Here is a 14,663-nt window from a genome sequence, read left to right on the forward strand (position 1 = left end):
CGGAGGGGCCCGGCCGGGGCGGCCCCGGCGCTCCCCCGGAGGGCGGGGGACGGATCCCCCGGGGCTGGGGGGAGCGGGGCACGTCGCTGAGCAGCTGCCGAAGTCTGCCAGCCCCCGCGTCCTCCGGGCGGCGGAGGGAGCTCGGAGCTCGGCGCAGAAGTTTGGGGCAGGGGAGGAGCGCGGCCCCGTCCCGGTTACCTGAAGACACAGTCGTCGCGAGCGTCCCTGGTCGGGGAGATGAGCCCGTGCTTCTTGTTGAAGAGCTTCTGGAAGAGGGTGGGCGGCATCTTGGGGCGCCGCCGCTGCCCCCGCCGCCGAGCCGCTGGGCTCCGCGCAGCGCCGTCCCCTCGCCACGGCTAGTTCCGCCCGCCCCGCTCCATTCGGTGTCACAGTCATATGACAGAAATTAGTCACCCGGCGCTGCCAGGAGGGGAGGAGGGAGCGAGGGGGGGAGGGACGGGCGGGAGGGGGGGAGGGACGGACGGGCGGGGCGGGCCCACGTGGAGAGCGGAGCCCCGCAGACCTCGCGGGGAGTTCGGCGTTCTCCTCTTTCACCCGCCTCGGCGGCTCTTGAGGCGGCAGCGGGTGCGGGAAAAGCGCCTGCTCCCGGCGGAGCTCGGCCGGGGGCAGGGCCGAAGAATCCCCCGGGGGGCGGCGATAATGCGCCGCTGTTGTGTTTTCCTTCTTCGGACGGAAGTTAAAGGCAGGAGCCCCAGGAAGGCGAGAGGAGGTCACGATCGTGGCATCAGATCCATCTCGCGGCTGTACCCAGCGCCTTCGGGACTATGCGTACAGGGGTGCAGCAGAGAAAGGTAACGTCTTTTACCCCAAACCTCGAAAATCCAACTCCTGCCCGCTCTCCTGCCAGGTACACGAAGCGATTCGACCACAGCTGTAGCAGAATGGCTCAGCTCAGATGCACTCGATTCAAAACCTACAGGGAAGGTGGAACGTGTAGTTGATGGCAGAGGAAGCCATCATTACAGGTAAAACATCCATCCACAAGATTATCTAGGACATAAAGCCCAGCACCTGACTCCAAAACAAATTATAAGAAAAAAAAAAAAAGTGTGATAGGTTTTGTAAAATGAAAAGGATCTGTGCCTTTTTGCAAAACTCTTTATTAGTAATATTTTAGTGAAATAAAAACCCTGGTAAGAGCTAGCAGTCTCCTTCAATGTCTCACTGTTCAGATACAACACTGCTAGGAAGTTTAATTAAGGACTGACAAAACTGACTCATCTGCTTTCCCTGGAAAATGGAAATTAAGCTAAAACAACGTTTGATGTAAGATTAAATTAAGCAGATTGTTTTTAAGGCATAATTTAACACGTGTGTAACATATCTACACAATGATTCTTCACAATCACCCCTCTGTAGGAACTTTGTTTTCCATCTACTAGAAGCTGTAGAGATAATTCTAACACAAACCAGGAATTAATGTTCAGATGCATCTTTTTCCCCTTGTTCTGTACAGAAGACACCCATGCCTGCTACAGATTTATACATGACCAATTTTTTACATCTTTTCACCATGTGAAAGCCTCCTGGCTTCAAGAGGAGCACATAAATACAGACTCAAATACAAAAAGTCCTCAGGGAACACAACAAAATGATAGAATTTTGGCCAGGATATGTAACTCAGCTTTCAGTAGTTTCACAACTTAGAGCAATGAAGATTTAGCTAAGCTCAAATGCAGTACAATTCAAGCTGATGGAGTCCCTTTAAATATAAGTGAACTTATGTGTCCATTCAGCATATTTTGATTTGGACCCCAGCCATCTCTCTTCTGTGTCTAAAGATTATGAACCAAATCAGAACCATTTATCCTCCACTGGCCTGTACATGTACCCTTGTAGCACTCCAGTACAAGACACATCTCCCACCATCTCTGGGTACTTGAAGTCAAAGTCTCCTAGAAGTGCACTTCAGATAACAAAAATAACTGAACAGTGTTAAAGAAAAACCTCTTACAGATTTACGTATAATAGATTTACTCAACATACATCTGCCATGCACAATTCCTGGTGATAAAGGATTATCAGAGTTCCTGCATCGACTGACTTGCTGGAAGCAATTCCATTCAAGCCATTAAGACTTCATCATGTCTGGGCTGTGACAGAGCAGCCCTGGAGAGACTGACACTGAACAGATTCCTCTCCTGAATCACTGCACAAATAACCTCCTCTGTCCTACCCATTAACTGGCCATGACCCGTAACCTTTATCCACCAATATGGAAGAGCCAGTTTCCACTCTGAATGAAATTTTATGTAGTAATTTTTCAGCTGAAAACTGAACTATGGGAAAATGCCTTTCCTTTGAGAACAGCAGAACAGGAGCAGAGATTGTTGCAGCCTCAAAATGAATTTCCTTCCCTGGGGCAAAGAGCTAGCCTGGAAATTAATTACACTTTCTCTAAGAGTCTGACAAAAGATGGTAAGAAGCAGTGCCTTCATAACTGAACGGAAGGGCAAGAGATTGTGATGAATGATATTTCTGTCCTCCTACACAGCCTCATCACATCAAGAAAAACAAAAGCAAACCCCAGCAATATTCGGGCTGCTACAGCCAATTCCTTAGTTACAGACCCCATTTTCCTCTCTTGTACTTTCCAATTAGCTTGCCAGTATTAGTCTCTTTGTATAACACTACCAAAAGGCCTGGGGCAAAATAAGCGTTTTTTCCTATGACTTCCAGAATACCTTTACAATAAACACATCTTTATTCCAGACCATCCTTTACTTGAATAATCATCATAAGCACAACTTACTAAATATGTAACTTTCAATTTTGCTTAAAGCTACATCAAGGAGCTCACCTCTGTCTCCTAGGGGCTCTAGATTCTTGCATAATTACTAGTGACTTAGTATTTGTAACAACAAGGATATTGATAATTAAAAGCATACCTGACAGGACTCCAAGGAGTTACTGGCAGAACTCAATCTACTAATGCTTAAAAGAAAAATAGCTTAATGGCATAATTTTTAACCTTGAGCCATACAGAATGTTTATACAATACTTATTCATAGACTAATCCAGCAGGATTTATTTGCACTTCCTTCTACCCCAGCCCAATGGGGAATAGATAATAAGGGTTTGAACTTTTGCAGGTATTTTCAAATGCAGTCAAACTAAAGTTGTGGATTTTGTATGTCTTCTTGTCAGGCTCTTTTTAGAAATACAGAACTATTTTCCAGGGTGATAACACTGAGAAACAAACTCAAACTTTTGAAAGCCATACTACTATTTTGAAACATTGAAAAACTCCCTTTTTGTCCAGAAAAAGTCTGAGTAAAGGACATTGTAGTGAGAACACTGTAGGGGTCCAAATTACTTTAATGTGCAATGAATTCAAGTGGAAAAAAAATGTGTTTTCTGAGACATTCGGGACATTAAGAACAACATTTATGAATTAACAATCCACAAGCTGAACTGGAAGCACCGGGAATCTGACTTATGTGGACACAGTGTGAGCAGTAACCTGAAAATCCAGAATGTTAATATCCATTTCTTCAAACAGTTCAGCTAGTAAAAGGGTTTTTCTCAGCATTGTGTTCATGTAAGGCATTTACTTTCCCTAAGTCTGAAGCCACTAGAAGAAACAATGACTGAGAGATGTGATACTACAAAATATTGGAGATGAAACAGGAAGGACTCTGAGAAGGCAGTGGCTGGGCAGTGGATGTGCCCAGAATGGTGACACAGTGCTGATCATTAAGAGCCAATTCACAGTGATGATGGAGTGAAGATGACCTGTATTCATGTTCAGAAATCGATTACAGCAGAACACACAGTCCTGTACCTCCAAGTTCTGCAGGCCTAAGCATTCAAGAAGTTTAATGGTGGCATACTATTCTGGCTCCCCAAGAGTACATAAATGCTTTCATAAACACTCCCAGGACACAGGGTTACCTTCATAGCCAATGTTAACACTTAAACAGAGGTCATATCTTTAGGTGCTAATGCTACTAGAGAAAACTAGAAATCTTGGCAAAAAGCCAAAAGTAAATCCATTAATGCAATTTGGTCTGCTGTTCTTCAGTGACACTTTTTAAAAATCTAAACAAACTGAAGAATCATCTTTATGGAATCCTTCAGAATAATGCCCAGAACAGGATCTAGTTGCTGTACAAAATAATTTAATATCACGTATTTGAGTATTTACTAGCTTACTGAAACACATAATACTAAATTTCAAACAACATATATGCAAAAAAAATTACAACCATTAATTACTAGATTAATTACTAGTTAGGAGTTCTGTTTCGTCACCCTGCCACAGCAGCAAGACGGTAATTTCTTCTGTTAACTCCTGCTGAGAGCCAAAAATCTCATCTCTGTTTACAGTAGATCCAATTTTTGGTACTTGTAATAGTATCTGGGGGGAAAAAAAAAAGTGATAAATAATTATCAATAAAGTGGCACATTCTCACATGTAAGAGAAAGCTCATTGATCTGACCAGCTGTTCAGACATTCACTAGATATATCCAATGCTAGCATTTGTCTGGAAGAATCTGATCTTGCAGGTCTCATTTGCCAGTGAAGAGAGAACAATAGTTTTGAGTATATGTACATTCCTCTTGAAAACTAGCATCATCCGAAAGACTCCTTGAGCAGAGAATAAAACATCCATCATAAACCCCCCACCACAGTGGGTATAATTCCTCAAACCAGGACCCTCTAGAAAAGCAGTAAGAAAACCAAACTTTTGTTCTGACAACACCACTTGTTGATTGCTGATTCACTTGCCCACCAAGTACAACCTGTGTTCTGTATTACCACAATTTGCCTGGGCACATGACCTAGCATCCCAGTTCTTTCATCTGTACAGAAGCATTGCGTGAGTGTCATTAATTAATACATACACACACACTTACAAGCACTTCCCTGCATTCTAGATGCTGCATATAACTCAACTGGTAATACAGTAGGAAGACATTTGGACCTAAGATGAAAATTTTTGTGTATTCGGTATTTTTGAAAGCTGCCACACTTATGCAGTCTCTCTGTATTGAATTAAAACAGAATAGATGACACTTCATAAGAAACTTCACAAGAGATGGGAAAGTGTGGGGTTTTTACCTCTGTTAAGTGATGAGACAGTTTTGTTCACATTTCTCATTTTTGTTTAACAAAAATCTAGGAAGTGAAGAAATGAGCTTTCCTTATGTTAAGGATTTCAGGAGAAAGAACAGAAACCTTATGAGAAACTGACAGATTTTAAAGAAGAAGATTACTGATAACTTGAACTACTTGGGGGGGGGACTAGTGAATACCAGATCTTAAGTTCAACTCAGGCTTACTCACCCTAGAAATAAAGCACAGAATAATAATAAGGCCTTAATTATAAAGTAGCCTATGACTGTATTAATTCCTATGCTAAAGATCCTTGGGGGAGAAAATGTTAGTGCAGTTTTAATAAAGTATTGTTGTACAAGAATACTATTAAGCCAGAGATTTGAAGTTTTCTGCATCTTTTACTCTTTATAGCCTTGCGATTTTTCCAAATATCCAGGCTTTAAAAAAAAGCCCAACAACCTTTAAACACTCAATTAACTAGTTAGCATCTGCACAGTGAACCAAGTCTATACTCCTTTACCTTCAGGCACTCCTTTGGGAAGGTGGAACTCTTTCCAGTTAACTGGAACTTGCTGGAGCTGGGAAGGCCTCTGGCCTGGTGACATTCTAATGATGGAGCAGACTTCTCGTCTGTCGCACAGAGGCTGAAATATTAATGACATTTCACTCACACAACTATTCCCATTGAAGAAATGTTCTTTTAGCTTTCTTCTAGGGAAATTAGAGATGACATACAGATTTCAAGACATGTCACTAGAAAACATTTAAGACTACTTGTGTACACTCAACATGCTATTGGAAAGGGTGATAAAAAGCTTCAAAGCTTTAAACATTCTCTTCAGCAGTTTTAATACTGTAAGGATTAAATATACAGTACACTACAAATTAGCATGATAAAACTGGATTGAAGAAGTGCAATAAAATCAGAACCTTTAAAATATTCTTTTCTTCTGGACTTTGAGGAATAATTTCTTTTTCTGAGCTCAGAGATGCAGGAACAATTTCTTCTGAATTTACAAATGGACCTGTGGTATTTGGGAACAGGTCTTCCCCAGGTGAGGCTTTGCACACCGGCGACAAGCTCAGCTACAGCTCCGTCAAAATACAAAATACACAGAAGTAACTGCCCAGTTAAGTAACAGACAATAATTCAGATTGGCTAACAGTTGTTGGTTTGTGCAAAAGATATTCTACTGCTTAAAAAAAATTATTTAGGGATTCAGCTAGACCCTGATGTTCTCTATTAGTATGCACTAGCTCGACTGTGCAGAGACAAGTGGTAGTACTGTACTACCTGTCCTGCCAAAAAATTCAAACTAGCATTTAAATACCAATTTTGAATCAAAGGGTTTGTGCAAGTAAGGATACTAGTGCTGGTTTTACATTACATTTGTAAAAATATAAACCAAATTCCTAGGTTGGGTTGTTTAGGTTTTTTCATTGTCCAGAATTTATCACAGTTTATTGTGCAATTTGCAGTGTAACATATGTATAGGCAGAAATGGAGTGTGCCACAAGGAATGGTTTCTTTGGTTTTAATCATTAAAAAAAAAAAAAAAAAAAAAAAAAAGTATCAGATAGACACTCACATCTAGCTCTAAAGGCTGAGCATTACCGGGATTTTTTAGGACTTTATTTTCCTCCATGATTAGCATGGTGGAAGTCATTTGCTAAATAAAAACAGAGAAGAACTCAGTATCAGTTTCAAAGTCTCTGCTGTTTATTATTACTCTTAAGGTATTCTCCTAGTACACAATACTTTAGGAACTCCATTTAGAATTACTACTAGTTCTTCAGTACTGAATTCCTGTCATTTAGAGTTTTTTTGGTCTTATGCTCTCCAAAATTAAAACAAAGAATTAGTTTACTGCAGCATGGACATTTCAGATGTGGCACTTCCTGCCACTTCTCCTAATTAATTGTAACTTTCGTCAGGATTCACAACTCCCACTTCCATTCCATGCCAGTGTTAACCAGTGCAGCACAATGGGAATACTCACCACCACAGCATCTGTTGGTTTGGTTGGCAGAACTTCTGCTGTCAACCCCTTTGATCTGGCTGAAGTGTTTCCTGGGGAATCAAGCTGCCTAAACGATGACGAACCTTCTTCTAAAGGATTAAAACTGGGGGCTTTTTTCTTCATCCTTTTGGCTTTAGCTGTTTGATTATCATACTAAATAGTGAAACAATTACATTTTGTGTTACAAAGTGAATCCCTATAGCCTGGTAATCACTTTAGAGTCCCTCTGGCATAGTCAAGCTCTACACAACCCATTTCAGTACCACTGACAGCCAGTCTGAAAAACAGTGAGCTTGGGGACATCCATGACTATTGTTCTATCGAGAGGGAGAGGCAAGCTACATCTTCACTCTGCCCAGGCTGCAAGCACCCCTTTACAAGGGTAGCAGGAGCTACTATTCCTCTAGGTGGAGTTTTCCACCCATACAAGGAGCAAACCATTTGTGTTACAACCTTGCTGATTTATTAAGGATCTTTCACCTTGCTTTCCGGTCCTAACGGTGAAGAACAGCGCATACCACTTTTTAGGTCTGGAGTTCTCTCTCTGGCAGCTGTTATTTTACAGAGTTTTTTGCCTGTGACAGATTTCCGACACATTAATTGACTTTGAGACAAAGACAGCTACTCTCCACCCCATGACTTACAGGACGGTTTTCAAAGAGGAAAAATTCCAAAACACAGTTCCACCCTCCAATATAATGCTCATCTCCCTCTCCCCACCATCAGCACTGCTTTACTCCTCTCCCATTCCTTAAACAAGGCTGCTTATTAATCTTATGTTCACCTGGCTATTTACAGCTGGGTAAATACTGTTGGACCAGAGACCTGTATAATCACAGCAGTCTTTACCAGTGGCAACTTCTGCTGCCATTGCACTCAAAATTGAGCAGGTGGAAATTATGTGGTACCTGGGCCAGACAGAATCATATTGGTCACAGATCAGAACTATACTTACATCAGTGTAATCAATGTATTTGTGAGACTTATATGAAATAAGCTCAAGTAAAGAGCATGACACAAACAGTTCTGTTCTGGGTAAGTTAAATAAGAAATGTCAATTTTCATTGAGCATCATGGGTGATTAAATGGAAAAATGCAGGGTCTGGGACTTTAGTTGGTTGATTGTTTTTGTTTTCTTCCCCTAACACATTAATTAGAACCAAGTCTTATTTGCTGGGATGATTTTTCAATTTACACTTTCCCTTCTAGACATAACTGAGTTTAGTCTGTGCTGGAAGACAAATGACACAGTAGAAGCCTGGTTTAGATACTGTGCAATCATTTAAGTTTGGGTAGAATATTCTGTTCTCACAGCTAGTACAACTGCTTCAGGTCATATTTTACCTGCCAGCGTAGTTGAAATGCTTAATGCTGAAGAACTGTAATTGCAATTTGATGGTCTCTTTCTAGAAGAGGAGGAAAAAAAAAGAACAACTATTCCGAATGAATGTTAACATTGAAAAAAACTATTAATAAGAAAATCCTAGGAAAATATAGGCTGAGTGAAAAGGGATAAAGCTTATTTAAAAAAAATATTGTTAAGGAGTTGCTTAATCACCCTTTACAGTTATTTGATAGTTTATCAAGTCATACAGCTTATCCTGAGGACTGTTGCAATTTAAGACCCATAGAAGACTCGCTAAACACTTAGCACTTTGGCATTGTAGGACAGAACATATTTAAGGAGGATGCAGGTGAAATAAGGTTCACAAGAAAAATCCGAATCAACTGTGTAGAGATCTGTAACACTAAGATTGATATGTGTTATGAATGAAAATGTCTGCATGTAAGACTGGAAGGAGAAGCACAAGGGTTAAAAGAAATTATGCTGTTCCTTGTTCCTCAGGTTTCTATGTCAGTGCCTGAAGGCAGCTCTGTGACAAGGCCAAGTATAGAACACCCTTCTCTGTGATAAAACCTCACCACAGACAACCTGTCAGAGAAAACCTGGCACCCAACAACAGGGGGGTGTCAGCAGGGTCCCAGCACACCACACACACGCACCATTCCATCTCCTGGCAGATGCACTCCAAGCAAGGAAACACTAACAACAGGCAGTAAGTCACCTGACCCAAGGTTATATTATAAAGTCAGCAGCATTCCAAAGCAAAGGAGCACCCCATATAAGCTGGTGATTCCTAAAGAACATAAAAAACCTGCCCAAAAACTGATTTTTCTCTGGGGAAGCACAGAATGTCAGACTTAACGAAGACTTGACAACAGGTACCCTTCACACTCTACTGCACAGACAAGCCTGGCCAGACCACCTGAGCACACACCTCTTGCTGTGACTGAATGAAATCTGACAGAATTAATGCAATTGCATAAAAGCAACTTATTTAGGGATTTTGTAAATAAATGTCATCTCCTTCCATAAAATCCTTCATTGAGTTCTCTTACACTGACTTCCCTCTTCCCTGACCAATTTCAAATTCCACCAGTATCAAAGTTAGTGAGGACACAGGTAGCTGAAACTCCACAGAAGTGTTTGCAGGAGCAGAGGCTTATTTGTACTGGCCTTTCTTTTAAGTATTACTCAAAAGAGAAGAACATTTCTGCTCTTCTGAACATTTAGCCTGAATATTTAGGTCCATCAAAGAGTCTGCTGTAGCGATTACCTTCTAATGCATCGGTCTGGAAAATCCTCTGGTACAGGTTCTAAAAAAAACCCAAAACATGAAAGCTAAACTTTAAATGAAAAAGGTATGCCAGCTTAGACCAGACAATTTTTTAGTGCAAACTAAATTAGAAAGCACAACATTAGAAGCAAACACAGACTACTAGCAGGGAGCTGCTCTCCATTATGCAGACAGACCTTACCTAAAATCATCATTACATATTTTATAAAGGTTCCTCACACCAGAATGAAATTTGTTTATAATATCCTCAAGTATTGTAGAAAATAATTACCTAATATTGCTGAAACATTTGAGATCTGTGGTATCTTATCTATGGTCACTGCTTTGCTGGAGTCCAGGAGAGTAGAGTTCTTGTACTTGCTAGGGTCCACAGAGTAAAAATTGCATCCTTCTGGACATAAAAAAATGTAAATGCAGACTTCTTATGCTGAAATTCAAGTTATTAAATTTGTGACCAAACCGAAAGCAATCACATTTGCAGGACAGGAACTAAAAAGCAAAATTAAAGCATTGTCTTGGCTCAAACAGCTGCAGAAAAGTTTGGAAGGAATTTGACTGAAAGCACATTTGTGGGCCATTCCCAGTAAACAGCTTGTGTCAACCGTGAATACTGTAGGTTTAAAGTAGGATTCAAATTACACCAGAACCTGATTCACAGCAGATTAGAGGACAGATACACAGATTCCATGTTAAGCACAGGTTTATAGCAAAGATGTAACCTGGTAAGTCACACCAAGGGAGGCAGCTAGTCTTTCTGTTGTAGATAGTCTCCTCACATTTTCTACATCAAATAAAACTTAGAGTAAGTCCCCCAAAAGTCTCACCTGAATCATTATCTCTGAACGTTTCAGGGGATGAATAACTCTTCAGGCTGTTGCTCATAGTGCTATAATCTACAGCTGAATCTTCATCTAAATACTCTATGAGAAAGGTGGAAACACCTGTGGGAAGAGTAATTTCTGTACCTAGAGAAAGAGACAAAAAAGGTGGCTAAAAAAGGTCTACCATCTTGTCATGAGGATTTCCTTATCTGAGTTTCATTCCTGTAATGAGCTAAATATTGTCATGTCAGTATGAGTCATAATACAGTTAAAGAAGCAAACAAAGGGCATCCTTTGTTTACTTCCATACACTACCATAAGCTAAGAGAAGACACCTTCGCTGCCCAAGGTTCACAAGACATACCTGAAGAATTTAGCCTCTAGTAGGGTAATTCTTAAATAGGTCACAAGCTTTTAGAAATGCAGGTTTGAGTAAACTGAAGAACTCATGTCCACAATTAGTTCTGTCAATGATAAAACCAAGATCATGTGGTTTCCAACACGCTGGGCTCAAGACTATCTCAGGGGCTGTAGGTCTGTCTGTGCTGCCTAGAACCAATTCAGGTGAGCCCAGTCACATGCTGCAGTAAGAGACAGAATTCCAGCCAGTGGTCTCAAAACCTTCGCTTTCTAATATCACAGTCAGAACCAGAACAACAACAGCACAGTACAAGACCAGTACTTTTATAGAAATAAAATTATATCATTAATTTTACATTTAGTTTAATATAAATATATTTAATAATATAATGTATTGCCATTATACTCACTTGAAGTCACTTCAGCATTCTTCAAACTTCCTTTACTTTCAAAGTTGATTATTTTGGATTCCTAAAGTTAAAAGATCAATACAAACAACCTGAGAAAACGGACTGTAGACAAAGAAAGGCATTTAAATATCCTACATCAGCAGATGCTGAGAAAACTCACTGCCTAGTACTTCACCACTTAAGCCTGCTATTCACAGTGTAATTTGTAGCAGGATTTTTCATGCACATTAAAATACCTGCAATCTGACTTACAGCTCTAAAATTCGTGACAAATACCCCATCATTTGATCCTACAATCTTTGCTGGATGAGACTGCCATTGAAGGCATATTGACATCAACTGAACTTAAGCACAACACTGGTGGAGTAATGAACTTCACTGCCTTTTATTTTTTTTTTTCAGACACCCAGTCTCACTTTCAGAGTCCTACACCATTTCTGTAAATACAAACATCTGTAATGTGTAGGCAATAGATTCTACAAAACTAGGCATTTTGTAGAAAATGTAAGCAATTGGTAGAGTCTAAAGAAGAGGTAACATTTTAAAGAAAAATAGTTTTATACCAGTATCACCTGAGCCCTTTGCTGCAGCAGATTTCAGTCCAAACACACCTGGTTCACTATTCTCTTGCCACTGCAGTATTAACTGTCCTGTAACACTTCTGCGCCATCATCTCCAATCACTTTGTTCCAGTTTTAATAACACAAGAAAGAGCAACAGCAATCTGTCAAAGGTCTGTGCCTGACCTAGAAGTGAGCAATTCTCTGGAATCACACTCTACTGAGATCTCTTCCACCAAACACAATTCCTACAGCCTTGCCTCGTTAAGGATAACTAGTATTGATGTTTTCTCATGCTAACAGCAGCTCCAACGGCTTTTATTCTGGCAAAAGATACAGAAAATGTAATCCAAAATACAGGACCAAGTTCAGCCTGAAAAACGTCACACGGGCACACACACACACATAACTCACAGGAAATTTTACCTGAATAGAAAAAGAATTTAATATGTCACATTCCTCTGATTTATCTTCCATCACTAGTACATAAAAAGCAAGACAGCATTCTCACCTTCAGTGGTACACTGCTTCCTTCTGGTTCTTCTTCTATCTTGAAGTCTGTTGTTCCTCTGACATTCACTTGATTGCTGCAGTTGAACAGAACCAAGTTCGATCACAGAGCTACACTGTTTTAGACAAAGGCAACAACTCCAAAATGTCTTTACGGGCTGTCAATAAGTAATCTGACAAATATCAGTGCACTGATAATTCAAACGCCATTGCTCCAAGAGCCATCTCACAAGGCAAAACAATATCATTTACTAGCAAGTTTTAACAATGGTGTGTTTGAATGAGTTCTAGCTGACCTTTGGTTGCATGAAGAGCTCTCTTCAGTGTATTCAACATTTTCTTTAATTTTTGGTAGGTTTTTCCCACTGAGCTTTTTCTTCAGGCCTAGAGAATAAATATTTAGTTCAGTAATGATAATTTCAATATTAGAATTTAATTATTTTTTCTAACGGGGAACCTTTACCTGTTCCCACCTTCCACACCCATAACACTTTTTGACCCTATTATCACAAACAATGTAAAATCTGAATTTGCTTCTTTCAGCAGTATATCAAGACAAAACAAAAAACAGACTTAAAGAAATACTTCTGGTGTTTTAGAAACTGGTTGATTAAAAGCAAAAAAAAACCCCACCACCTTGGAAGCAACCTTTACCTTGATTCAAAGTAGTTTGAGTATAAATCAGTTTTAAATGGAGTTTATTAAGAGTATCAAGGATTTCTACATAAACTGGTCCTCACTGTATATAATCCCAAATGGCATTAATGACACAATTAATCAGAAAGCATCAAATTTCAGAGTCATATTTTCTTATCCTAAAACTAATTTTATGTTATTTAGCTTTGTGCTTTTCTTTCATTATCCAAGAGCCACAAACAGCCAAACTTTCCAGAGTTACACTTTTATGACCACAAAGGAGTGTCCAGCCCCGCACTAAAAACTGGGTCTGAAACACTGCATTCTCCCAGGGCCACACAGAGCCCTTTGGTTGAAGCTTCCTGGGAATTCAGGACAGGATGATATATGGACAGGACTCATCCTTTTCCTTCTTTTTTTTCACGGATATGGAAGACCTCCAGGTTGCTGGTTGCACCCAGTCCTGTGCACAGGAGCACTAAATATATACAAGAGCAGGAGCCAGCAGAGCAGGAACAAGGCAAAAACAAACGTTCACTGTACCCTCTAACAGCAAAGCTTTACTTTTAAATTACTAAGATCAGCCCAGTATCAAGACATCCCACGCTGGTCTTCCCTATATTCTGTCAGCCTTTGCTTGATTCCCATCCCTTCCCCTGAACTCCATTTTTTTCTTAACAGGTCTCAAATTCTTAGCTTCCTATCTGCTGCACTGCGTTCAACAACGAGGCAGCTCCTTTTGAATAACGACTTTACGCAATTCTTACGGTATTCTCTCAAAGGTGAGCAAGGCTTTTGTCTTGCCATTTCTAAATGTTCCCTTCCAACTTGATTAAATGGAGGGAAGGCACTTTACAGAAGGAAAAATCCTTCCTATTGCTAACTAGCAGCTAAATAGAACACTCCTGTTTCCAGCCTGCTTTCTGCAAGCCGTGAGGAACATGGATAACAAGAAACCCCTTCCCAACCTCACACAGGACTCGCTGCGCTGGGCACAGGTGTGAGGAACAAACCCTTGCGGGGGGACACCGAGATCGCTACTACGAAAAACCTTACCCGGATTACCCTGCCTAGCATCTTTACCCACGAGAACACACCGGACAAAACACAGCGCAGGGTCCTGTTTCCCCTACCCTTTCCCGCCAGTACCGGCCCAGCCTCCTGTACCCCCCCGCCCCGCCGCCGCCCGGGAGAGGCGCTTACAAGCGGGCTCAGGCCCGCGAGGCCCCGCGCTCCCGAACAGGCGCCGCCGGCACGTCTGGGAGACACCGGTCCGGCTGCCCGGGAGAGTGGCTGCCCCCGGCAGAGGGGACGCGCGGTGCTTCTTCCGCGGTGCCTTCCCGGCACAGGGGGCGCGAAGCCCGCGGTTCCCCTCCATGGCGACGCGGGCCACCGCAGCCACGCCCGCCCGCGGCCCCTCAAGCGGCACCGCCCCCAGCCCGCATGCGCGGGGCGGCAGCACGGGGCCCTCCGTAAAGGACCGGCCCCCGTCAGGGAGCCTCTGTGGGCAGGGACACCTTCAGTGGACTGGGCGGATTGGGTGGCTCCGTGCCCCGTCCGACCCGGCCTGGAACACTCGCAGGGGGCACCGCCCTCACAGGGCAAAAAGTCGTGTATGAAAAT

The 14,663-nt window shown here is 41.6% G+C and overlaps 2 protein-coding genes across 7 annotated transcripts in view; both read right to left on the reverse strand.

The window, feature by feature from the left end:
• FNIP1 (folliculin interacting protein 1) overlaps positions 1-371 on the reverse strand; it is a 65,191-nt gene extending 64,820 nt beyond the window's left edge. For both annotated transcript variants that reach the window (XM_039559705.1, XM_039559704.1), the window contains exon 1: positions 199-371. In XM_039559705.1, coding sequence (XP_039415639.1) covers positions 199-287 — 89 coding nt within the window. In that variant the 5' untranslated portion in view covers positions 288-371. The remainder of the gene's footprint in view (positions 1-198) is intronic.
• A 917-nt stretch (positions 372-1,288) lies between these two features.
• MEIKIN (meiotic kinetochore factor) lies at positions 1,289-14,484 on the reverse strand. Of its 5 annotated transcripts, XM_039559550.1 has the most exons (14): positions 14,244-14,484; positions 12,701-12,788; positions 12,406-12,481; positions 11,335-11,395; positions 10,568-10,708; positions 10,015-10,131; positions 9,723-9,762; positions 8,449-8,510; positions 7,585-7,679; positions 7,084-7,257; positions 6,673-6,753; positions 6,014-6,169; positions 5,604-5,727; positions 1,289-4,381 (listed from the first exon to the last, which is right to left on the reverse strand). In XM_039559550.1, exons 1-14 carry the CDS (start codon positions 14,416-14,418, stop codon positions 4,335-4,337), a joined length of 1,437 nt encoding a protein of 478 aa, XP_039415484.1. In that variant the 5' UTR covers positions 14,419-14,484; the 3' UTR covers positions 1,289-4,334. The 5 variants fall into 5 exon arrangements, with proteins under 5 accessions (XP_039415484.1, XP_039415488.1, XP_039415485.1 ...); XM_039559554.1 differs by lacking the exon at positions 7,084-7,257 and having other exon boundaries at positions 10,015-10,134; positions 14,244-14,483; XM_039559551.1 differs by lacking the exon at positions 6,673-6,753 and having other exon boundaries at positions 10,015-10,134; positions 14,244-14,482.
• Between the last annotated feature and the right edge of the window lie 179 nt (positions 14,485-14,663).

Source organism: Corvus cornix, chromosome 13, assembly GCF_000738735.6.
Source record: "Corvus cornix cornix isolate S_Up_H32 chromosome 13, ASM73873v5, whole genome shotgun sequence".
In the NCBI taxonomy this organism is placed as follows: domain Eukaryota; kingdom Metazoa; phylum Chordata; class Aves; order Passeriformes; family Corvidae; genus Corvus; species Corvus cornix.

Excerpts from the sequence above, each read along its gene's own strand:
- MEIKIN (XM_039559550.1), bottom strand. The coding sequence starts at position 14,418 with ATGGAGGGGAACCGCGGGCTTCGCGCCCCCTGTGCCGGGAAGGCACCG. Across the intron at positions 11,396-12,405 it reads GAAGCAGTGTACCACTGAAG|GAATCCAAAATAATCAACTT; the intron begins GTGAGAATGCTG and ends TTTTAACTTTAG. Across the intron at positions 5,728-6,013 it reads AAGAAAAGAATATTTTAAAG|CCTCTGTGCGACAGACGAGA; the intron begins GTTCTGATTTTA and ends TTAATATTTCAG.